Source organism: Phacochoerus africanus, chromosome 6, assembly GCF_016906955.1.
Source record: "Phacochoerus africanus isolate WHEZ1 chromosome 6, ROS_Pafr_v1, whole genome shotgun sequence".
Taxonomy (NCBI): Eukaryota; Metazoa; Chordata; class Mammalia; order Artiodactyla; family Suidae; genus Phacochoerus; species Phacochoerus africanus.
Window position 1 is genome coordinate 89,393,587 of NC_062549.1, and position 25,217 is coordinate 89,418,803.

Sequence of the window (25,217 nt, forward strand, 5' to 3'; positions counted from 1 at the left end):
CCTACCTTAGCTTCTAAAGAGCTTCTACCTAGGGAAGATTAGGAGTCAATCAGATTCCACAAAAAGTTATTTTGCTTAAAAAGACATAGTGTTTTATAAAAACAAAAAACTGAGTTCTGCTGGGTGGCAGTGATAGAGGGATAGTCTCTAGCATACTGAGATCCTGTCACTTCTACTTTCTTAAATCAACCCCACCTCCACTCCCCCATTAAATCTTCTGGCAAGACAATTATCAAGTTCAGAGTGAAAGAACTGTGGACTGTCACAGAGAACAGATAAAATCCTGTCCCACACTCAGAGCCAGGACTTGCTAGGACAACAAACAAAAGCAGATTTAAGGGCTTAAGAAAAAGCCTTGACTTAGTTCTGACATTTTATAAAACCTCCTTCCCTTCCCTCCCCCAACAATGAGACATATGCAAATATATGGCAAGTCCCTGCCTGAGCTAGGGGAGCAGCAGAGGAAGCTGATCAGCTGATTTTCATTGGAGAGCTTTGTTCTGTGGAATAAGAAGCCATTAGTGGAAATGCCCTCCCTCTCCATCCCCTCCCTGAGGGAAATGAAGTCATTTTGAATCAAACTGAACACTGCCCCAGGGAACAGTTGATAGATACACTTAATTTAATAGGTCATTTATTCTCTCACTTTTCTGATTCCATTAAACTATTGCACCAGACTGAAATTCAGAAAGTGCTTGTCTCAGGGCTCTGATGCAGAAGTTACAAAAGGTCAAATTAAGGCAAAAGCATCCAACTGAGAGATGGCTCAGGTTGAGAAATAATAAAAAATGAGGAAGAATGAAGCTATAATTATCTCCCTGGGAAAGGAAGCAGGACTAAAGGTAAAGAGACCCCAAAACATAAATCTTAAAATGCTGGAGGAGAGGTTGATCTCTGACCTGGGAAAGGTTTAATTAAGCTTTAATTCCTTAATACAAAGGAGTCACCAGTTTGAACTGACCCCATGATCATGCAGGAGACAAAGGGACAGATTTCAGGCTAGCAAAAGACTGTGAGGGTTCTTGCTTTGGTGCATAGGTTAAGTACCAGACTACAGCAGCTTGGGTCACTGCAGAGGCACAGGTCTCATCCCTCGCCCAGGAACTTCCATATGCCACAGATGCGGCCATTAACAAAAAAATTCCAAACCCAATATTAAAATCTGGGATTATACACACCCAGTTTCTGTTAAAGTTGGCCCCATTTTTCTATCCAATAGTTCAAAATGAATGAAAAAAACAAAAGCAGTTAACACAATCCAATATCAAGATTAAAAAAAGTATATTTGACTCCAGCCAGATTTGTCAGTCTGGATTGACAGAAGATAAGACTAAAAGCAGCAACTATGTCATCTAGCTCATATGAATGAATCCCCAATGTCTACAACAGTGCCTGACACAACAGGAAACAATTATTTGTCTGATAAATATGCCTTCTATACCAGATGTACGGTCTGGCTTCAGGGTTCTCTTTTAGTGACATTCCTCTTAAATGGCCAGGCCTACATCTAGTGCTCAGCTAGACCATCAACTGGGCTGCCCATCAACACACAGGGCATTATTTGAGCTTTCCCAAGAGGCGCCCCCAGCAAAGGTCCAACACAACTAATTTCAAGAACAGATCTCAAGCCAGACCTTCGAAAGACAGACTCCTCCTAGCCTTACCATTCCTTTCACCCAGAAAATGCACTTAAGTCTACAGTTAACTTACCAAGTGTCGGATCCCATTCCAGGTGTGATACATGAGAGGGAAGACAATCCCAAATTTGGCTGTGTAGATCAGTGTTGGCCCTAAACACAGGGACTTCACAAGTTCCAAATGAGATTCAAAGTTCCCAGGGAGCAAGAGGGCAGACAAGCCAAAAAGAGAGACCCCTGAGGAAAAACAAAGCAAGCCCATCACAGCTGTCCATTAACTACAACCACTATAAACACATAAAACTGCTTCTATGATAGCCCCTAGACTTCACACAATTCTAAACCATTTAAAAAGGGGAAGAGTTAAACTAATGTTCACATTTGTAGTGGGAGATAAGCTACCTGGAATCTGACCCTAATCACTTTAACTTTGTCATGTATTTTAGCATACCATTCCTTCCTTCAACGACCCTCTCTATAAAAACCTCACCTGCCATTTTAGAAGTCACCTCTGGCTGTGACTATATCATCATCTCAGTACAAAAATAAAATAAAATAAAAACAATATATTCGGTCTAAGGAAAAGACAAATTTTAAATCTTAAATCGTTCAAATTTTTACATGAAAATTTGACTCAAAATGGATCAGAGACCTCAGTGTAAGAACTAAAACAATAAAACCAAGAAAACATAAGAGGTGTTCCCATCGTGGCTCAGTGGTTAACGAATCTGACTAGGAACCGTGAGGTTGCGGGTTCCATCCCTGGCCTCGCTCAGCAGGTTAAGGATCCCACACTGCCGTGAGCTGTGTGGTGTAGGTTGCAGATGTGGCTCGGATCCTGATTTGCTGTGGCTCTGGCATAGGCCAGCAGCTACAGCTCGGATTAGACCCCTGGCCTGGGAACCTCCATATGCTGTGGGTGCAGCCCTAGAAAAAGACAAAAAACAAACAACAACAACAAAAAAGGAAACATAAGAGTACATCTTTATGATCTTGGATTAGCAGTAGTTTCTTAGATATGACACCAAAACTAGAAGCAACAAAATAATAAATTAGACTTAATCAAAATTAAAAACTTTTGGGAACTGTCCATTTCTTCATCAGTCTAGGACACTGGTGTTGAGAAAATTACAAAGGCTTCCAGTCCTATGATGAAAACTATGATTTCAGGGAGTTCCCGTTGTGGCTCAGTGGTTAAGGAATCCGACTAGGAACCATGAGGTTGCAGGTTCGATCCCTGGCCTTGCTCAGTGTGTTAAGGATCTGGCGTTGCCGTGAGCTGTGGTGTAGGTTGCAGACGTGGCTCAGATCCCTTGTTGCTGTGGCTCTGGAGTAGGCTGGTGGCTACAGCTCCGATTCGACCCCTAGCCTGGGAACCTCCATATGCCACGAGTGCGGCCCTAGAAAAGACAAAAAGACAAAAAAAAAAACACTATAAAAGATTATTGAGAAAAATTAAAAAAAAAAAAAGAAAACTATGATTTCACATTGCTGGAGCATTTGTTGTACTTCTGGGTGGTATAGCTTTCTATAAGTTTGCTGTAGCTGAATCAAAAGAGAGGCGCATGCAGATTTCTACAGAAACTGATTCCATGAGAGATTTTTGAGGAAATGAGGAAGGCTGCTATTTTTCAAAGTGCAAAGTGATCTTGGAATGTAAAGAATTTCTTGGGGTTTGAGTTCCATGGAAGTTTGTCACTGACCTGTGTTCCCAAACTGAAACTAAACTATGAATATCTGGACTAAAGAATAATTTCTCTTGATAAATAAACAATTAACAAATGCTATGGAAAACAACTAAAAACTTTTGCACTAGAAAAAACGTCATCAAGAAAGTAAAAAGACAACATATATAATGAGAGAAAATATCTGTCTGATAAGGGACTTGTATACAGAATATATTAAAGATTCCTATAATTCTTTTTTTTTGGCTGAACCTATGGCATGCAGAAGTTCCCAGATCAGGGACTGAACTCTTGCCACTGCTGTGGCTCAGGTCACTGCCAGATCCCTAACCCACTGGACCACTGGGGAACTTCAGACTCTTACAACTCAATAATAAAAAGACAATCCAAATTAAAAATGGGCAAAGGGAGTGCCCATTGTGGCTCAGCGGGTTAAGAATCCTACTTAAGGTTAAGAATCCAGCGCTACTTTGAGCTGTGGCCGAGGCCACAGACTTGGGCCAGACCTGGTATTGCTGTGGCTGTGGCGTAGACTGGCAGCTGCAGCTCCAATTAAACCCCTAGCCCAGGAACTTCCATATGCTATGGGTGCGGCTATTAAAAAAAGGGTGGGGGAATAGATAGCTCTCCAGAGAAGATAAATAAATGGGCAATAAGTATATAAAAAGATGCTCAATACCATTAGCCACTAGGGAAATGCAAATCAAAACCATAATGAGAAGCCACATCACACACACTGGGATGCTATCACAGTTGGTGCTCCATACCCATGGGCTCTGCATCCATAAATATGGATGGAAAATATTAAGGAAAAAATTCCAGAAAGTTCCAAAAAGCGAACTTGAATTTGCCATAACCTGGCACCTATTTACATAGCATTTACACCGTATTAGGTTTTTCGTTTTTTTTGTTTGTTTTTGGCTTTTTAGGGCCGCATCCATGGCCTATGGAAGTTCCCAGGCTAGAGACTGAATCACAATGGGAATTCCAATACTGCTATTCTTAATAGAGCTAGAGAGTCATTAAAGAGTTTTAAACAGGAGAGTGATATGGTCAGATATGCCTTTAAAAAAAAAAATTTACTTGGAGAGTTCCTATTGTGGTTCAGCCAGTTAAGAACTCAACTAGTATCCATAAGGATGCGGGTTTGATCCCTGGCTTGCTCAGTGGGTTAAGGATCTGGTGTTGCTGTGGCTGTGGTATAGGCCAGCAGCTGCAGCTCCAATCTGACCCCTAGTCTGGGCTTCCATACATCACAGGTGTGGCCCTAAAAAGGAAAAAAAAAAAAAAAAAAAAGGATGACTTGGCAGCAACATGGGGATGGACTGGATAGGAATCAGAATGGAGACAGGAAGTCTGAGGAGGAAGCCATGTTAACCCCAAGTCTCCAGTTGATAAAAATGTAATAAACTGACTGAAGATAAAAATAGGGAGAATAGGGAAGGGACAACTCAGAAAGATATAAAGGAGGTAAAACTTTAGGGGAGCAAGTAAGTAAGTCAAGGATGGTGGTTTGCATGGTCTACTGACTAGATAATGGCCATTCACCCACAAAGAAAACAAAGGAAATGCAAGTTACATTCAATTTAGGTCAGTTTTTGATTTATTGAAGGATCAATGTTTATACTGAGGAAGGAAAGATAAGTTCAATTTGGAGTACACATATTTGAATTTAAGGTGCCCAAGGAAGGTCAAAGTGAAGATACTCAATAAACAGCTGGATAAAAGTCTACAGCTAGCTAAGTTCTGGTTTGAACATTTGAGGACTATCTACATGTAAACGATAAGTGAAGTTTTAAAGTATGGATGGGGTAACTTGGGGAGAAAGTTAAAGAAAAATGGGAAAACCTGCTTGACTATAAAATCCTGGGGGGAGTTCCCATCGTGGCTCAGTGGTTAACGAATCCGACTAGGAACCATGAGGTTGCGGGTTCGATCTCTGGCCTTGTTCAGTGGGTTAAGGATCCGGCGTTGCCATGAGCTGTGGTGTAGGTCGCAGATGCGGCTTGGATCCTGCATTGCAGTGGCTGTGATGTAGGTCAGCAGCTACAGCTCAATTCGACCCCTAGCCTGGGAACCTCCATATGCCGAGGGAGCAGCTCAAGAAATGGCAAAAAGACAAAAAATAATAATAAAATAAAATAAAATCCTGGGGGGCAAGGGCTATTCATCTCTGTAACCACAGCATTTAATACCGTGATCGACAGAAACCAGGTCCTCAATGTTTACTTAGTGAAGAAGTACAGGAGGCAACCTGGCACTTGAGATTGGAGTCTGAAATGGGGGCAGTCTTGTGGGACTGAACCCTTAACCAGCAGAATCTACACTAACTCTGAGTATTGTGTCAGAACTGAACTGAACTGCAGGAAATCAGTTGGTGTTTGGAGAATTTGAAAATTTAGTGGTACTGGGAAAACACCAGTTGGGGTCAGAAATGTTGCCAATAAAAACAATTCACAAGAGGAGAGTATTTCTTGAAAGAACAGAGAGGCAGCCAGACAATATTTGTGTAATGATCCCCAGACCTCTTTGACCTCCCAGGGTCACTGGTGAAACATTTTTTCCCTGATTATGAAAACATATTTCAAAGAATTAGTATATAAATGTACAGTTTAGAAAAGTTCCCCATAATCCCACCACTCAGAGATAACCATTATTTCGCGTCCATCCGGACTGTTTCCACTGTACATCTAAGAGAGTGCTGCTATTAAATTTATCATGCTTCCCATTCCTGTTTTTGTTCTCTTAAGTCAACATCCAGAGTGCAGCTTCTTGAAATCACATCAATTCTGGACTAGGCATTATTAATATGCCCATTTTAAAAGGAGGTAACTAAGGTGCCTCAAGTCATTCATCTAGCAAAAATCTGTTCCCTTCCAGTTTTGAAGTAGAGACCCTCAGCCTTGAAAGAAAACATAACTACCCTACAGAAAATAGCTACTATTCTCTATCATGAAATTAAGAGAGGTTTACAAAGAACAGGATAAACGCTAATAAATACAAGGTCATTCAAAGGAGTAGAGATAGAAAAAGCAAATAATTATTAAATTCAGTCATAAAAAAAATACACTCAGTTTTAGCCATATTTAACAAACACTTATTTTTATCATTATAGTCTATGTAAGAATCAACATCCTTTTCTTCAATCAGTGGTGATAAATATACTGAGATAATAATGGAAACTACAGCCTAATAAATAAGCTGCTCTTCATCTTCCCATGATTTTTAGGATAAGTCCTAAAATCTACCTGCTTATTAATACTATCAAACTAAGCAAAAAGCATCTTTCTAAAAATTATAAAATTCTAAGTAAACAGAAATAAAGTAACTATGAATTTACAGTTAGAATAGCCTAATCTTGAAATTTATCCTATTATTCCAGTGCAAGTAGATTAAAAACCCGAGAGAAACTATACAGATTCCCAGGTATCATCTCTTTACTAACCAAAAGATTAAGTTAGAAATGACAACATCAGATCTTAGAAAAGAATTCCTATCCTTGATTATCAACAAAACTCATCTAAGTGTGAATAGCAGAGACTTAGTTTTAGATAATTTCTCCAACGTCTCAGCAGCAGCTCCATAAATAGAGGATTCCTATACTTGAGCCACCAGTCCTGTTGATGACCACTTCAGTAAAAACATACTCTACAGAAGCCTATGAAGGGCCCCCAAAGGATATTATGAAAAACCAAAATATGGCCAGGCCTCCAGCACTAACCAGGGAAAACTTTAAAAAAATGTAGCAGATCCTCAGAGTTCCCACTGTGGCACAATGGGTTAAGGATCTGGCATGGCTGCTGCTGCAGCTCAAATTCAGTCCCTGGCCAAGGATCTTCCATATGCTGCAGGCGCAGCCATAAAACAAAAACAAAAACTTACTACCTGAAAAGGATGTACTAAGACCAGCATACAATTCACTCTGTAACTGTTTTTCATTATATAAATAAGTAAATAAATAGATATTCTAGTTTGTAATCAAGAAGTTCCCAGGGTAGGGGTCGAACTGGAGCTGTAGCTGCCAGTCTATGCCATAGCTCATGGCAATGCTGGATACTTAACCAACTGAGTGAGGCCAGGGATCAAACCCACATCCTTATGGACACTAGTTGGGTTCGTTACTGCTATACCACAATGGGGACTCTGTAACCAAGATGTTTTTGAGGCTGGGGAATGAGTTAATGTTTTGCACCTGATCAAACTGAGGTTCTGAAAAAGTAAGGATGATGACTAATCTTGGACGGTGTTTGGTCCATGTTTAGTCGCCCAGCCCATCTATATCATAATTCTCTGTTCTCTGTAATGTCAATAAATACATTATCAGGACGTGCTAGGGATAGTTCAAAAATTTGCTAAGGATCTGTCCATTGATATGAGTGGAGTGTTAAAATCTCCTACTATTATTGTATTCCCATTAATTTCTCCTTTTATGCCTGTTAGTATTTATTGTATATATCTGGGTGCTCCTATACTAGGGATAGATATATATTGACAACTGTAGTACTTTCTTCTTGAATGGATCCTTTTATCATTAAATAGTGTCCTTCTTTGTCTTTCTTTACGGCCTTCATTTTAAAGTCTAATTTGTCTGATGTAAGTATTGCGACTCATGCATTCCTATCTTTTCCATTCACGTGAAATATCTTTTTCCATCCCTCATTTTCAAATTATATGTGTTCTTCACCCTAAAGTGAGTCTCTAGTGGATAGCATATTGTAGACTCTAGCTTTTTTTTTTGCTTTTCTTTTCTTTTTTTTTTTTTTGCTTTACAGGGCCACACCTGTGGCATATGGAGGTTCCCAGGCTAGGGGTCTAATTGGAGCTGTAGCTCCCAGCCTACGTCACAACCACAGCAATGTGGGATCCAAGCTGTGTCTTCGACCTACACTACAGCTCACGGCAACGCCGGATACTTAACCCACTGAGTGACGCCAGGAATGGAACCCACAACCTCATGGTTCCTAGTCAGATTCATTTCCACTGCACCACAATGGGAACTCCAGCTCTTGCTTTTTTTATGCAATCTGGAGCATTTAGCCCACTGACATTTAACTTAATTATTGACAAATATGTATTTATTGCCATTTTAAACCTTGTTTTCCAGTTGATTCTATGTTTCCCCTTTGTTCCTTTCTTTCTTTGGTTGGATAATTCCCTTTTATTTTATGCTTATGTCCTTTTTTTAGTTTTTGTGAATGGTTTTTGATTTTGTGGTATACAGATGGCCGACAGGCACATGAAAAAAATGCTCAACATCACTAATTATTAGAGAAATGCAAATCAAAACTACAATGAGGTACCACCTCACACAGGTCAGAATGGCCATCATTAACAAGTCAACAAGTAACAAATGCTGGAGAGGATGTGGAGAAATGGAATTCTCCTTCACTGTTGGTGGGAATATAAATTGGTACAACTACTATGGAAAACAGTATGGTGGTACCTCAGAAAACTACATATAGAACTATCATATGATCCAGCAATCCCACTCTTTGGGCATATATCTGACTAAACTTTCATTGAAAAACATGCACCCCCCCCCATGCTCACTGCAGCACTATTCACAATAGCTGAGACTCGGAAATAACCTCAATGTCCATCAATAGATGAACGGATTAAAAAGATATGGTACATATACACAGTGGAATACGACTCAGCCATAAAGGAGAACAGAATAATGCCATTTGCAGCAACATGGATGGAACTGGAGACTTTCATAATAAGTAAAGTAAGTCAGAAAGAGAAAGACAAATACCATATGATATCACTTTCATCTGAAATCTACTATACGGCACAAAGGAATCTTTCTACAGACAAGAAACTCATGGACTTGGAGAAAAGACTTGTGTCTGCCAAAGGAAAGGGGGAAGGAGTGGGATGGACTGGGAGTTTGGGATTAATAGATGCAAACTATTGCATTTGGAGTGGATAAGCAATGAGATCCTGCTATATAGCACTGGGAACTATATCTAATCACTTGTGATGGAACATGATTATCATGATTATGTGTGTGTGTATGTATATATATATATATGATGACTGGGTCACTTTGCTGTACAGTAGAAATGGACAGAACAGGAGTTCCCGTCGTGGCGCAGTGGTTAACGAATCCGACTAGGAACCATGAGGTTGCAGGTTCGGTCCCTGCGCTTGCTCAGTGGGTTAACGATCCGGTGTTGCCGTGAGCTGTGGTGTAGGTTGCAGATGCGGCTCGGATCCCATGTTGCTGTGGCTCTGGCGTAGGCCGGAGACTACAGCTCCGATTAGACCCTAGCCCGGGAACCTCCATATGCCATAGGAGCGGCCCAAGAAATACCAAAAAGACAAAAAATAAATAAATAAATAAAATTTAAAAAAATAATAAAAAAAAAGAAATGGACAGAACATTGTAAATCAATTATAATGAAAAAATAAAAATCTTAAAAAATATTGGCTAAGAAAAGAATCTAAGCGTTGTGGGAACTCATAATTAATTGCTAAAGAAAGAATAAGAAGCTTAAACGGACTTATCATTTTCTCTAAATCAAGTTGCCTGGTTGCAAAGGAGGCATTGCCAGGAGCCAAAGAAATAGTAAAGTTCGTCAATGAAGTGTGTGTGTGTGTGTGTGTTCAGGTGCGCTTAAAAACACACATACATACCTGCACTCAAAGCAATACCAGTGCCACGGTGGCAAATGGACATCGCCATAGGAAGAGACCAGCTGAAAAGAAACACACAAAGGCAATTTAAAAAGCAATAGATGACACAATAGTATACAGTAACCTTGGCAAAGAGAACACACACTACTTAGGAACCAGGCAACTATCACAAAACAAAAACAAAGTTTTTACATTCCTGTTTCTAGTTCCTGTTTCACATTTCTAATTTGAAAATTAGAAAACTGATTTAAGTAGAAGAGTCCCTTCCTTTTATCAGACTGCATCATTAATAGAGCTGAGAGGAGGAATCAATTAAAACTCAAACTCAGGGAGTTCCTGTCGTGGCTCAGTGGTTAACGAATCCGACTAGGAACCATGAGGTTGTGGGTTCGGTCCCTGCCCTTGCTCAGTGGGTTAAGGATCCGGCATTGCCGTCAGCTGTGGTGTAGGTCAGCAGATGCGGCTCGGATCCCGCATTGCTGTGGCTCTGGCGTAGGCCGGTGGCTACAGCTCTGATTAGACCCCTAGCCTGGGAACCTCCATATGCCGCCGGAGCGGCTAAGAAAAGGCAAAAAGACAAAAAAAAACACAAAAAAACAAAAAACAAAAAACCTCAAACTCAGAAGAAATTCCCTTGTGGCACAGCGAGTTAAGGATCCTGCATTGTCGCAGCTGTGGCACAGGTCACAACCACAGCACAGGTTTGATCCCTAGCCAAGGAACTTTTCTTCCATTCTTAAGAAGAAACAATGAGGGTCAAAGATACCAATTAAAGTTGCATACAGTTGAAAATAATCACTAGGGGAGCTCCTGCTGTGGCGCAATGGGATCATTGGCATCTCAGGAGCGCTGGGATTCAGGTTGCATCCCCGCCCAGCACAGTGGGTTAAGGATTTGTGACTCAGATCTGATCCATGGCCAGGGAACTCCATATGCTGCAAGGTGGCCAGAAGGAAAAAAAATCTCATAGAAAATAATCGTTAGAATACAACCATCTGGGGCCTTCCATTCCTTCAGTCATAAGACAGAAATAGAAGAAAACCTGAGTTTTATTTATCCACTATTTCATATAATATAGTCATCCATGAATTTTATTATATACTCACAATATTGAGCATATCATTCATTCCCTAATAAACTACCCATTCCAAATTTAAAATCCAATTTTTTTTTTTTTTTGGTCTTTTCAGGGCCACATCCAAGGGATATGGAGGTTCCCAGGTTAGGGGTTGAATCGAAGCTGTAGCTGCTGGCCTATGCCACAGTAACACCAGATCTGAGATGCATCTGCAAACTACACCACAGCTCATGGCAACACTGGATCCTTAACCCACTGAGCGAGCCCAAGGATCAAACCTGCGTCCTCATGGATGCTTGTCAGATTCACTTCTGCTGAGCTACAACAGGAACTCCCTAAAATCCAATTTTAAGTATATGAGGTTTTGTCTTTTTAGGGCTGCACCTGCAGCATATGGAGGTTTCCAGGTTAGGGGTTGAATCAGAGCTGTAGCCACCAGCCTATGCCAGAGCCACAGCAACGCCAGATCTGAGACACGTTTGCAACCTACACCACATCTCATGGCAATGCTGGATCCGTAACCCACTGAGCGAGGCCAGGGATTGAACCTGCATCTTCATGGATGCTAGTCAGATTCATTTCCTCTGAGCTACGACAGGAACTCCAGTATATGTTTCTTAATCCTCAGTTTTGAAATATTTTGTCATCAAACCCCTTTTTAAATCATGTTCTGATTTGTCAATCTGCCAAAGCATTTCCAATGGATGAAAAACACTGCTATATTCTGGACCTAGTTCTCATGCTCAAGAGAGAATTGGTTAGTGAAATGGAAAAAATGGGAGTCTTTGGATAAAGTTAACATTACATTCATCCGGAAAGCCAGCTTAGATAGAGAATGCTGAGCATAATCAGACCATGCTTTCTACACTCTAAAGGGAAACAAGTCAAGCAGGTTGAAAAGATCTAAAAAGAAATTCTATGTAATAAAAATGGTCACAGTAAGAAAGGAGTAATGTCTAAAGAAACCAAAAAAATTGGCTAGACACCACTCTGATTAACTCAGACTTAACAAGACAAATACAAAAAGCAGAAGAAGAGCCTCATAACAAAGGACAAGAAGAGAACAATGGTATAATTTGATTAGAAGAATCAGGAGACTAAAAACCAGAATGAGCTGAGGCTTGCAAAAACGTCAAGGACAACAAAAAGGGGCTTTTAAAATTGTATTCAGGGAAAGAAAGCCTCCTAACTGGGATTGACGATTTTATGTTAATGGATGACCGAGTACAAAGCAGATTGCTCAACTATTTTATTTGTCAAAGAAAATGATTATCAGACTGAAAAAGACAGAACAAATATTGATTTGCGAGAACTGAAAAAAATAAAAGTGGAGAAATTGTAAAACATTACTTAGCATTCGAAATGCACTTAGGGCTCCTGGCCAGATGAATTAAATCCCCTGACTGAAAGAGCTAACACATAAAATATATGCATGTTCTAGTGATCTTTTAAATGGAAAATGGTTAGTGCTATGAAGTCAAACGTTACCCTAATTTTTAAAATTGGTTAAAATCATAGCTCGGTTAGCCTAGTACTGAGTAGGTAAGGGAGATTTTATTTTCCAAAAAACCACAATGTTATTTCCAATTCTACACTGATTTTCCAGACTCTTGTCACTCCTCATCCGGCAAGTATTTTATATTTACTCCCTTGAAGCTGGGCAGAAGTTTATGACTGACTGCCTTAAGACAGAGAATACAGCAAAACAGACACTGAACAACTTTCGAATCACTCTCACTCCTTCCATCCCTCCATCCCTCCCTCTCTCATGCTGCAAAGAAACCCAAAATAGCCTATGCAGAGATATCATGTAGGAAGATCAGCCTTTGTGTTTTCTAGTTGAGGCTTCAGACATCATGGATCAGAGATGGGCCAACCTCACTATTTCCTGTTCAAACACTGGGTAAGAGCCTGGTATAGCATATCAAGATTGTTTTAATTCACTTACAGAAAAGATTCTAAGAGCCAGTATGATTTCCCTTAGGAAAAATTTTTTTCTGGAAATAATGAGATCCCCTTGAACACAGATTATATCTTTGAGGAATAACAAGCATCTATTGATTCAAAGTATATTACTATTTTTTTCTTTTTTGATTGTTAGTAGAATGTTAAGGAAAAGCTAGAGAAGACATAGGTGATATGAATTTCAACAAGTGATCTAACAATCATGCTGCAAACAATGCCATCAAGAAAATAAAAACAAGAGTTCCCATTGTGGCTCAGCAAGTTAAGAACCTGATTAGTATCCATGAGGATGTGGGTTTGATCCCTAGCCTCACTCACTGAGTTAAGGATCCATGTTGTCACAAGCTGCAATGCAGGTCACAGATGTGGCTCAGATTTGGCATTGCTGTGGCTGTGGCATACACAGGCAGGCAGCTGCAGCTCTGATTTGAGGCTTTGGCCTTGGAAATTCCATATGCTGCAGATGCAGCCCTAAAGAGAAAAAAGAAAGTAAAATACAAAGATATAAAATTGACCAGTAAGTACATAAAAAGATGCTCAACATCACAAATCATTAAAGAAATGCAAATCAAAACAAGACACCTCTTCACGTCCATTAGGATGGCTATTATTAAAATAACAATGAACAGAAAATGTCAGTGAGAATGCGGAGAAATTGGAACCTTTGTGCACGGCTGATAGAAATGTAGACAGCACAGGAGTTCCTGTCGTGGCTCAGTGGTTAACGAATCCAACTAGGAACCATGAGGTTGCAAGTTCGATCCCTGGCCTTGCTCAGTGGGTTAAGGATTTAGTGTTGCCGTGAACTGTGGTATAGGTTGCAGATACGGCTCGGATTCCGCGTTGCTGTGGCTCTGGTGTAGGCCGGTGGCTGCAGCTCCGATTTGATCCCTAGCCTGTGCCTCAGGAGCAGCCCAAGAAAATGGCAAAAAGACAAAAAAAAAAAAAAAAGAGAAATGTAAACAGCACAGCCTCTATGGATTACAGTATGTTACTTCCTCAAAAAATTAAATATGGAATTACCGTATGATCCAGCAATTCCACTTCTAGAATCTACCCAAAAGAATTGAAAGCAGGGACTCAAAGAGATATCTGTATACTCATGTGCATAGCAGAATTATTCATAATAGCCAAAATATGGAAATAAGCCAAATATCCATGGATGGAAGAATAGATAAACAAAATACAGGGTATACATACAATGGGATATTATTCAACTTTAAAAAGGAATGAAGGAGTCCCTGTCGTGGCACAGCGGAAAGGAATCAGACTACTATCCATGAGGACGTGGGTTCGATTCCTGGCCTCATTCAGTGGGTTAAGGATCCAGCATTGCTGCGAGCTGTGGTGTAGGTCACAGACAGGGATTGGATCCTGAGTTGCTGTGGCTGTGGCATAGGCAGGCAGCTGTAGTTCCAATTCAACCCCTAGACTGGGAACCTCCATGGGCTGAGGGTGCGGCCTTAAAAGCAAAAAAAAAAAAAAGGGCCCGGGAGTTACAACTCTGGTGCAGGGGAACGGCAGGCATATATGGAGCACTGGAATGCACGTTTGATTCCTGGCCAGGGCACAGTGGGTTAATAAGGATCAGGCCTATCATAGCTGTGGCTCAGATTTGTTCTCTAGCCCTGGGAACTTCATAAGCTGCAAAGATAATATTTATTATTCCTTTTTATTTATTTTCTTTTAGGGCCACAGGTACGGCATATGGAAGTTTCCACCATAGCTCACAGCAACACCTGACCCTTAACCTACTGAGCGGGGCCAGGGATCCAAGCCACATCTTCACAGATACTCGTCAGGTTCCTTTCCGCTGAGCCACAACAGGAACTCCCCCCAAAAAAATTTTTTAAATAAAAATGAGCATAGGACTTGAATATCCATTTCTCCAAAAGAAGATATACAAATGGCCAATAATAAACACATGAAGATATTTGACGTCAATAAAGGCTGTCAGCAAAAAAATGGGCTTAGATCTATTTTAGGCAGTTCATGGTAGAAATAGAGTCACTGTATACAAGATATAAGTTGCAGTAAATTCACTAATATACAGGTCCTTCTGATAAGAGAAATTCCTCAACTGGAAAAGGGTCTTAGTTCCTTGTCACTGGAAGCATGCAAGCACAGGTAGAAATCCATTTACAAAAATATTGCAGAGGAAATTCACTCAGTAGGTACAAGGGTGGTTTTGGTTTTGGTTTTTGATTTTTATGGCGGCACCCACGGCACACGGTCACAGGGACAATTTCCAGGCCAGGGATGGAATCCGAGCCACAGCTGTGACCTATGCATTTTTGAGGACTGACATTGGGAAGACAGGGAGACTGATTTCCAGGGTTGGTTTCAAGTAAAAAGAGACCAGTTATGAAACTCTTTTGGTAGCAGAATAAGCCTCAAGAGCCCTTAGAGTAATCCTAGGTATTCCCTTCCTCCTTCAGTCCTACTTAGTGAAGATGTACTCTGTGGGCAACTCGATTCTCTGCTTCCAGGACATTAACCATTCGACACCCCAGTAACTTCATCTATTCTTCTTTTTTTTTTATGGCTACACCCGTGGCATATGGAAGTTCTCGGGCCAGAGATCAAATCTGAGATCAAATTGCTACCTAAACCGCAGCTGCAGCAACGCTGGATCCTTTAACACAATGCACTAGGCTAGGGCTCAAACCTGTGCCTCTGCAGCAACCTGAGCCACTGCAGTCGGATTCTTAATCCTGTGTACCACAATGGAACTCCCAACAATGGCTTTTAAACTTTCAAGTTGGTTTTGTTATCCAGGACTAATGGCCTACAGTGCAATTGGCATGTTGGCCAGTCCCCACACAACTATTCACAGAAGCTTAATGGAATATCCAAACCCCCAAGTAGCATTCTTAAAGCAAACGAAGTTGGACTTCCCTTGCGGCACAGTGGGTTAAGGATCTGGTGTTGTCACTGCAGCAGCTCGGGTTGGGGCAGTAGCATAGGTTTCATCCCTGGTCTGGGAACTTTCAGATGCCTTGAGCACCCCCCCGCCCCAATGAAGCTGAAATTAAAATTAAGGAGCCATTGTAACTCTTAAGTTTTGTTTTGTTTGGGTAAGTTTTGTTTTGTTTGTTTGTTTGTTTTTTTGTCTTTTTAGGGCTGTGCCTGCAGCATATGGAGGTTCCCAGGCTAGGGGTTGAATCGGACCTATAGCCCTCAGCCTAGCCACAGCCACGGCAACACCAGATCAGGGCCGTGTCTGTGACCTACACCAGAGCTCACAGCAATACCGGATCCCTAACCCACTGGGTAAGGCCAGGGATCAAACCTGCATCCTCATGGATACTAGTCAGATTTGTTTCCACTGAGCCACGACAGGAACTCCTCCAACACTGAAGTTTTTATTTCTAACTTCCTTTAGAATAACTTGTTTCTCTAATAATTTAATCCCTATATACACTTTAACTTTGATAAACTGACTTAATTTATTAAAAGATTGAGTATTTCACAAAGTACTAACTTAATTAACCATGTACTTCCATGCTACCTCCAAAAAAACTGTGAAAGTTTAGCAGTAGGAAATACATGATTCCAGGAGTTCCCATTGTGGCACAGCGGAAACGAATCTGACCAGGAACCATGAGGTTGTGAGTTCGATCCCTGGCTTCACTCAGTGGGTTAAGGATCTGTTGTTGCTGGGAGCTGTGGTATAGGCCACAGACGTGGCTTGGATCCTGCGTTGCTGTTGCTGTGGCGTAGGCTGGTGGCTACAGCTCAAATTAGACCCCTAGCCTGGGAACCTCCATACACCTTGGGTACGACCCTAAAAAGACAAAAAATAGAAAAGAAAATATATGATTCCAGATATCTCAGATAACTTTCCCACATGGCACCTTAGAAACAGCCCCATGTTCCCTGCTATTTTTCTTTTCATAAATATGTGTAGAGTTTCATAACTAGAAGAGCAAACAAGATAGTCAGACTCATCTAACCAGCTTGTTATCATTTGTTATAAGACCTGTGAAAAAAGGCCAAGGTTTTAAATATAATTTCAAAATAATTTGAGAGGTTCTTCATCATTATAATCCTCCCCCAAATCTTTCATCTCTTAAAAAAAAAGTTTTACCATAAAGCTGAAAAGATTGAGATCATTTATTAGTCTTCTGTTTTAATAGAATGTCCAATTTCTACAGTCAGAATTATTTCTGGAATCTGGCTAGGAAAAAATCTGAAGGGATGTGGTATTTGTGGAGGTGGTTAAAAAATGACCAGCCTCCCTGGCAGGAACCCAAGTAAAGACGGCAGCAGGGCTCAAGATGTTTTGCTGGGCTAGCTAGAAAAGAGCGGATCTACAGGGGGGTGTGGGAAGGCACCAGCATAACAGCCATCAATGCTACTTCTGAGAACAACAAATTAACAGAAACAGACATATGTACATGTATATTCTCACATATGTAACTACATGTATATATGTGTTTTCATACATATATACCCCAGCTCTAGCTAGCAAGGGTCTAGAAGCAATAATACCCTGGCAGCAATGAGCATATCTAGCACCCAGATCTTGATTGCACAGGAACCATCTTGAAGAACTACCACTAGTTAAGTCTGGAACAATCTTAGCACAAAATAAATCAGGGTAACACTGTAACTCTTTGGGCAGAATAGGAATTGTGAAATAATAGGAAAATACATACACATACACACACATATCTATTCCCAGCTGATACAGAGCTCCTAGTACTCTTATTAATCTCCTCAAGTACAGCAGTGCTGGGAGTATCTTTTTATTTTTTGGGGCCCCACCTGTGGCATATGGAAGTTCCCAGGCTAGGGGTCGAATTGGAGCTGCAGCTGCCAACCTACACCACAGCCACAGCAACACCAGATCCAAGCCACATCTGTGACCTACACCACAGCTTGTGGAAATGCAAGATCCTTAACCCACTGAGCGAGGCCAGGGATCGAACCTGCATCCTCATGAATACTAGTCAGGTTCATTACTGTTGAGCCACAGTGGGAACTCCAGGAGTACCTTTTTATTTAGTCTTTGACTCTGGTCCCTGACACGAAGTTTCTAAATCCCTTGGAATTTCCTGGGTGATAAGAGTGACCTTTGGAGTTCCCGTTGTGGCACAGTGGTTAACGAATCTGACTAGAACCATGAGGTTGCGGGTTCGATCCCTGCCCTTGCTCAGTGGGTTAAGGATCCGGCGTTGCCATGAGCTGTGGTGTAGGTCACAGACGTGGCTCGGATTCCGAGTTGCTGTGGCTCTGGTGTAGGCTGGCAGCTACAGCTCCAATTAGACTCCTAGCTTGGGAACCTCCATATGCTGCGGGAGCGGCCCAAGAAATGGCAAAAAGACAACAAAAAAAAAAGAGTGATCTTTGTTCTAATGAGGTGACTCTGGATGGGGGATGGTCACCAGAAAGCTCAAACTATGACCAGAAACATGGAACTTTCAGCTTCACCCCACCTCCTTCAAGGGAGGGAAGGGCTAGACTGAGTTAATAATTGATTATGCCTATGTAATGAAGCCTCCATAAAAATCCCAAATGTACAGGGTTCAGGGTTTTGAGGTTTGTAAAAACATCCACACATCAAGAGGGTAGAGCATCCCAACTCCATGGGGACAGAAGCTCCTTCCAGACATAAAGGCACCTAAAAGGCTATTCATCTGTATCATTTGTAATATCCTTAATAGTAAACAAGTAAACTTAAGCAAACACTTCTGACTTCTTTGAGCCATTCTAACAAAATATTGAATCCAAGAAGCAGGTTATGAGAACTCCCGATTTATAGTTGGTTAATTAGAAGCACAAGTGACAACCTGGGACTTGCAATTGGCATTTTGAGAAGGAGGCAGTCTTGTGCGACTGAGCCCCTAACCTGTGGGGTCTGTGCTAATTCCAGGTAGTTAGTGCCACAAATGAATTGAAGAATACCCAGCTGGCATCTGCAGAGGTGAAAAATTGGTTGATGTGGGGAAAACTCCTACACATTTGGTATCAGAGGTTTTGAAATATTAGCCTCTTTAGTTGGTATCATAAGGGTATAAGAGAAAATTGCTTTTCCTTTTAGAAATCCTTGTGTCTGTACTAACAAAGAAAGACAGCTTTAGGAGTTCCCGTTGTGGCTCAGCAGTAACAGATCCAACTAGTATCTATGGGGACTCAGGTTGGATCCTTGGCCTCACTCAGTGGGTCAGGGATCCAGCATTGCCCTGAGGTGTGGTATAGGTTGCAGACATGGCTTGGATCCTGCATTGCTGTGACTGTGATATAGGCTGGTAGCTACAGCTCTGATTCAACCCCTAGCTTGGGAACTTCCATATGCCTTGGGTGCAACCCTTAAAAAGAAAAAGAAAGAAAGAAAGAAAGCTTTACCCCATAGAAATAAATACAGTGTGATGGAATTAGAAAAATCACAATTTGGCAACCATCGGAGTAATAACTGATTCAGACAAGTACCATCAACAGATACCAATGGGTAAATATCTAACAAGAAATAGACTATAGTCTCAAGAATATCTCCCTACAAAGTATTAATAAACACAACATTTTTATTCATTAATTTTACAGTGGAGAAATCCTAACCAGTGATAAAAGTTTCATCACCACAAACAGTATCATTATGTCATCATGTGTCATCCCCTGACAGGATACACTAAGAACATGGTATCACTTCAGAAGTATTCCTGCCCCGCCCCCCAAAAAAGTATTCCTGCCAAAATTGCATAAATCACAAAAAAAATCAGACAAACCCTTTGGAGTTCCCGATATGGCGCAACAGGATTGGTGGCATATTGAGGGCGCTGGGATACAGGTTCAATCAACCCCTAACCTGGGGACCTCCAAATGCCGCAGGTGTGGCCCTAAAAAGATTTTAAAAAAAGGAAAAAAAAGAGAGAGAGAGAGAGAGAGAACTCAGTGTAATACATGTTCCTGAGTTGGATCTTGGACCTATATGGGATATTACTGGAACAACTGGCAAAATGTGAATGGGATTTGAGGATTAGATGGTAACACTGGATCAATGTTAATTTTCTATGATGGTTGTTCTATGGAGAGTTCCCTGGAATTCAGAAAACATACATTCAAGTACTAAGAGATTGTGGAAGGCAGAAAGACGTCCACATTCTAATCCCTGGAACATGCGAGTATTTACCTTGAGTGGCAAAGGGGTATTAAGGCTACAGATGAAATTAAGGTTGTTAATAAATTCACCTTAAGATAAGAAGATTATCCTGGATAATCTAGAGGGCTCAATGTAATACAAAGTGTCCTTAAAAGTGGAAGAGGCTGCTGGAAGAAGGGAATCAGAGACAAATGTGACAATGAAAGTGATGACATGGGACAGCCTGACCCTCCATTGCTTGCTGAAGATGAAGGAAGGAGGCCACAAGTCAAGGTATACAGAGCAGCCTTTAGAAGGTGAAAGAGGCAAGGAAACAGACTCTAGAGCCTCTGGAAGAGAATGCAGCCCTGAATAACACCTTAATGTTAGCTCTGTGAAACATGAGCCAGACTTTGACCTATAGGACTATGAGATAACAAATGTGCTGTTTTGAGCTACAAAGTTTGTGATAACTTGTGAGAGCAGCAATAGAAAACTAATACTGGGTGTTCCTGCTGTGGCACAGTGAGTTAAGAATCTGACTGCAGAGAGTTCTGTGATGGTCTAGCGGGTTGAGGCTCCTGCGTTCTTACTGCTGTGGTTCTGTTTGCTACTGTGCAGTGTAGGTTCAATCCCTGGCCCAGGAGTTCCCACATACTGTCTGAGTGGCGGAAAAAAAAATAAACCCCGAGAGAGAACCTGAAATAAACGTTGCAACTCTCATTTAAAAAAAGAAAAGAAACGAAAAAAAAAAGAATCTGGAGTTCCTGTCATGGCTCAGTGGTTAGCAAAACAGACCAGCATCCATGAGGACAAGGGTTTGATCCCTGGCCATGCTCAGTGGGTTAAGGATCCGGCATTGCCATGAGCTGTGGTGTAGGTCGCAGACGTGGCTCGGATTCTGCGTAGCTGTGGCTGACCCCTAGCCTGGGAAGCGCCTTATGCTGCAGGTGTGGCCCTAAAAAGACACACACAGACCCCACCCCACCCCACCCAAAAAAGAATCTGACTGCAGTGCCTTGGGTGGCCATGGAGGCACAGATCTGATCCCCAGCCTGGTGCAGTGGGTTAAAGGATCCAGTGTTGCCACAGTTGCAGCATATGAAGAAGAAAAAAAAAAAAAAAGAAGGAAAACTTAATACAGGAGTATGGGGCACCATCATTTCTACACTTGTTTTTAAATCATTCAAAGATATTAACACATTGGGCATCTACATAAAGGTATATAGCAACACAGTGCACTATTTCTGCAACATTTATGTGAATTTGAAATTGTTTCAAAATAATTATTTTTAATTAATGGGAATTACATTTTCACTTACCAGAGTTTTCCAAATAGTAGTTTTGCAGGCTAGATTACCATTCTAAGGCCAGAAGATAGAATTTAGTCATCTTGTTATAAAAAATACCTGAGGGAAATCATCATAGAGGCTATGGGCCAACCTCTAAAACTTTTACCCACTACTACTAAATTCCCTGGTTCCAGAGCCCTTACCGGTAGATAGTGATATGGGGAGACAAAGGACGGTTTGAACCAAGGTTCTTATTCCAGAATCTCTCCATCTCTTCTTTGGCTGTGGTTCCCAAAGGAACAGCACTAAAATAAAACCAAAAGGTTTTAAAAATGATTAAAAGTAAACTTGGTTTAAGTATTTATACAACAAAAAGTTAAAATTAAAAAAAGGTAAGCCAAGCTAGATGAGTCCATGCATTAGGAAAATACATGTGTCCACTCATCTTATCTTTCTGCCAAGTTTGACTCAGTTATTAATAACCTCAATCACCCAATGAGGTCATATCAGAGGATAACTCTTCTTTCCAATCCCCCAACACATAGGCCCAATAATGGAAGCTAAGCTTTCTTGTTGGGTGGCAGGGCAAATACAATATTTCAATACCATGAGGTTGCGGGTTCGATCCCTGGCCTTGCTCAGTGGGTCGAGGATCCGGCGTTGCCATGAGCTGTGGTATAGCTTGCAGATGCAGCTCGGATCCTGCGTTGCTGTGGCTCTGGCATAGGCCGGTGACTACAGCTCAGATTAGACCTCTAGCCTGGAAACCTCCATGTGCCGCGAGAGCGGCCCAAGAAAATGGCAAAAAGACAAAAAAAAAAAAAGAACTGGATTCAGCTTCAGCTTAGTACCTCTGAATAGTTTCTTGGTCCTAGTCTCTGGGCTAGGCTGAAGTCAATTGTTAAACAGCTATGTTCAACAACTTAACTTATTATGTGCCTATATTAAATAGGATTCCATCTCCCTCAAGAAAATATTTCCCCACAAATTATTTATTAATTACAGAAGTTAAAAACTAACTTCAGGAGTTCCCTTCGTGCCTCAGTGGTCAAGAAACCTGACTATGAACCATGAGGATGCAGGTTTGATCCCTGGCCTCACTCAGTGGGTTAAGGATCCGGCATTGCTGTGAGCTATGGTGTAGGTCACAGACATGGCTGGCATCCCACATTGCTGTGGCTGTCATGTAGGCAGGCAGCTGTAGCTCTGATCCAACCCCTAGCCTGGGAACTTCCATATGCCGTGGGTAACTCCATACTGGGACAAACCAGTAACTCCATACTGGGAAAAAACTTAGCAGATGTTTCTGTATTCAAATGATGAAATTTAAAATCACCAATAATGGGACTAATGACATCATATGCCCCTGATGTGATGTACTGAGGATATGCATTATTTCTGCCAAAAATTGGTAACTCACATGTAATCATTAGAAAACAACAAACCTAATTTTAGACCCTCTACAAAACAACTCACCTATATTTTTCAAAACTGTCAACGTCATAAAAAGACAAAGGAAAGCTAAGAAACAGTTCCAAACTAAAGAATACTAAAGAAATATGACATATAAATACAATATGAGCCTAATTAGATCCTGAATGGAGGACAGGCAGGCTATATTTCTATAAAGTACATTATTTGAGGCAAATGGAAAATCTGAAAATCAACTGTGTATAGGATAAGACTACATCAATGTTAAATTTCCTGAATTTGATAACTGCATTTATACATATGTTCTTGTTCTTAGGAGAAGTATTTAGAAGTAAAAGGTCATGATGTCTACAACTTACTCTCAAAGAATTCAGAGAAAATAATCACAATAATTAAATATATATCAGGCTGAACCATATTAAATTGTCAATATTAGGCCAGGTGTTTTTGCTGCTTTTTTTTTTTGGCTGCACCCATGGCATGAGGAAGTTCCTGGCCAGGGATTGAACGCAAGCCACAGCAGTGACCCGAGTCACAGCAATGACAACAATGGATCCTTAATCTGATGCTCCACCAGGGAACTACAATATTAGGCTAGTTCTGACCTTCAAAAATAACAATTTCATATGGCACAAACTAAAATATAGAGTAATAGGTAGGCATAGCAAAATGTTAACTGATAAATTTAGGTGAAAGGCATATAGAACTTCCTTGTACTATTCTTCCAACTTTTCTGAAACTACAAAATATTTCTAAAATTAAAAGTTTGAAAAAAAGCACAGAGGCAGTTGGTGAAGTCAATAGACTAGGAATAAATATAGCAGGAAGAAACAGATTTAAAGACTAGGTCCTGGGAGCTGCCTCAAATTAAAGGTTACAAGAAAAAGAAAACACAAAAGGAAGAAAAACTAAATAGAATGGAGAGGATTAGCTATCAAGGAAAGAATAAAGAAAGGGAGTAAATCAATTAAGTTAAATATAGCAGAAAAGCTGAAAGTGAGGGAAATTAAGAAAAGATCAAAGATACAGTCTTATCCTTCCTTCTTCCTCTACTTTTCTAGGTAAGAAAAATAGTAACCACTTAATTTGCAGCCTACCATCTACAATTACCTGCTTTTCTACATACCTGAAAAACCTTAGTCAAGAATCTTCTGCTTTTCTCTGAGGGAAAAAGGTTACATAATAATAATCTTCACACAGATTTAGAAACTTACTTTCTGATACAGAGCTGAGGACCAAGATGGGCACGGAGGCAATGACGGCCAACATGTCTGCAAGATAAGAGAACCAAGAGTCAATACACATTTAGAGACCAATTTTAGTATATCAACTTTATTTTTGTACTATATTGGACTTAGGGGTAGAAGGGAAAATTAGGAATAAGATGAAAACAATGAGAGTATCAGGATCTTTGAGATTTTTTTCTAGTTGGATTTGTCTAGTTTAAATAAATAGAGGGAGTTCCCACTGCGGTGCAACAGAAACAAATCCTACTAGTATCCATGAAGATGTGGGTTCAGATCCCTGGCCTCGATCAGTGGGTTGGGGATCTAGTGTTGCTGTGAGCTGTGGTGTAGGTCACAGATGTGACTCAGATCCTGCGTGTCTGTGACTGTGGCACAGGCCGGCAGCTGTAGTTCCAATGTGTCCCCTAGTCTGGGAACTTCCATATGCTATGGGTGCAGCCCTAAAAAGCAAAAAATAAATAAATAACTTGAAAATAATCATAAATATTACTTACAAATGCAAAACAAGTTTCAGCAGTACACAAATAAAAAGTTGGTAATGCTCAACAGAGAATACAGAACGCAATTTTTTTCAATCTAGGTCTTAAAGGAGGTTATGGTTAAAAGACAGGGTTATTTTAAAAAAGGGAGTCCCCACTGTGGTACAGTGGGTTAAGGATCTAGCACTGCCACAGCTGTGGCAGAGGTCACAGATGCAGCTCAGATTCAATCCCTGGCCCGTGAACATCCAAGTACTATACGCCTCAGCCAAAGCAGACACCTGCTGCAAATGGATGAATCTAAAAGGTTTAAAGAACAACAAGTTTGGAGTTTCCCTGTGGTACAGCGGGTTAAAAATCCAGCATTGTTGGAGCTCCCATTATGGCTCAGTGGAAATGAAGCTGACTAGCATCCATGAGGACGTGGGTTTGATCCCTGGCCTTGCTCAGTGGGTTAAGGATCCAGGATTGCCGTGAGCTGTGGTGTGGATCGCAGACACAGTGATGATCCCGGGTTGCTGTGGCTGTAACATAGGCCAGCAGCTACAGCTCCAATTGGACCCCTAGCCTGGGAACCTCCATATGTGCGGCCCTAAAAAAAAAGACACACACAAAAAAATCCAGAATTGTCACTGCAGCAGCTCAGGTCACTGCTGTGGCGCAGGTTCAATCCCTGGCCTGGG

The 25,217-nt window shown here is 41.0% G+C and overlaps 1 protein-coding gene across 1 annotated transcript in view; it reads right to left on the bottom strand.

Moving 5' to 3' along the window:
• The window catches only part of SDHC (succinate dehydrogenase complex subunit C), a 33,533-nt gene that overhangs the window by 2,031 nt on the left and 6,285 nt on the right, over positions 1–25,217 (bottom strand). Inside the window, exons 2-5 of the mRNA XM_047784079.1 lie at positions 24,023–24,079; positions 21,581–21,682; positions 9,962–10,023; positions 1,711–1,874 (exon numbers count right to left, since the gene is read on the bottom strand). Coding sequence (XP_047640035.1) covers positions 1,711–1,874; positions 9,962–10,023; positions 21,581–21,682; positions 24,023–24,079 — 385 coding nt within the window. The remainder of the gene's footprint in view (positions 1–1,710; positions 1,875–9,961; positions 10,024–21,580; positions 21,683–24,022; positions 24,080–25,217) is intronic.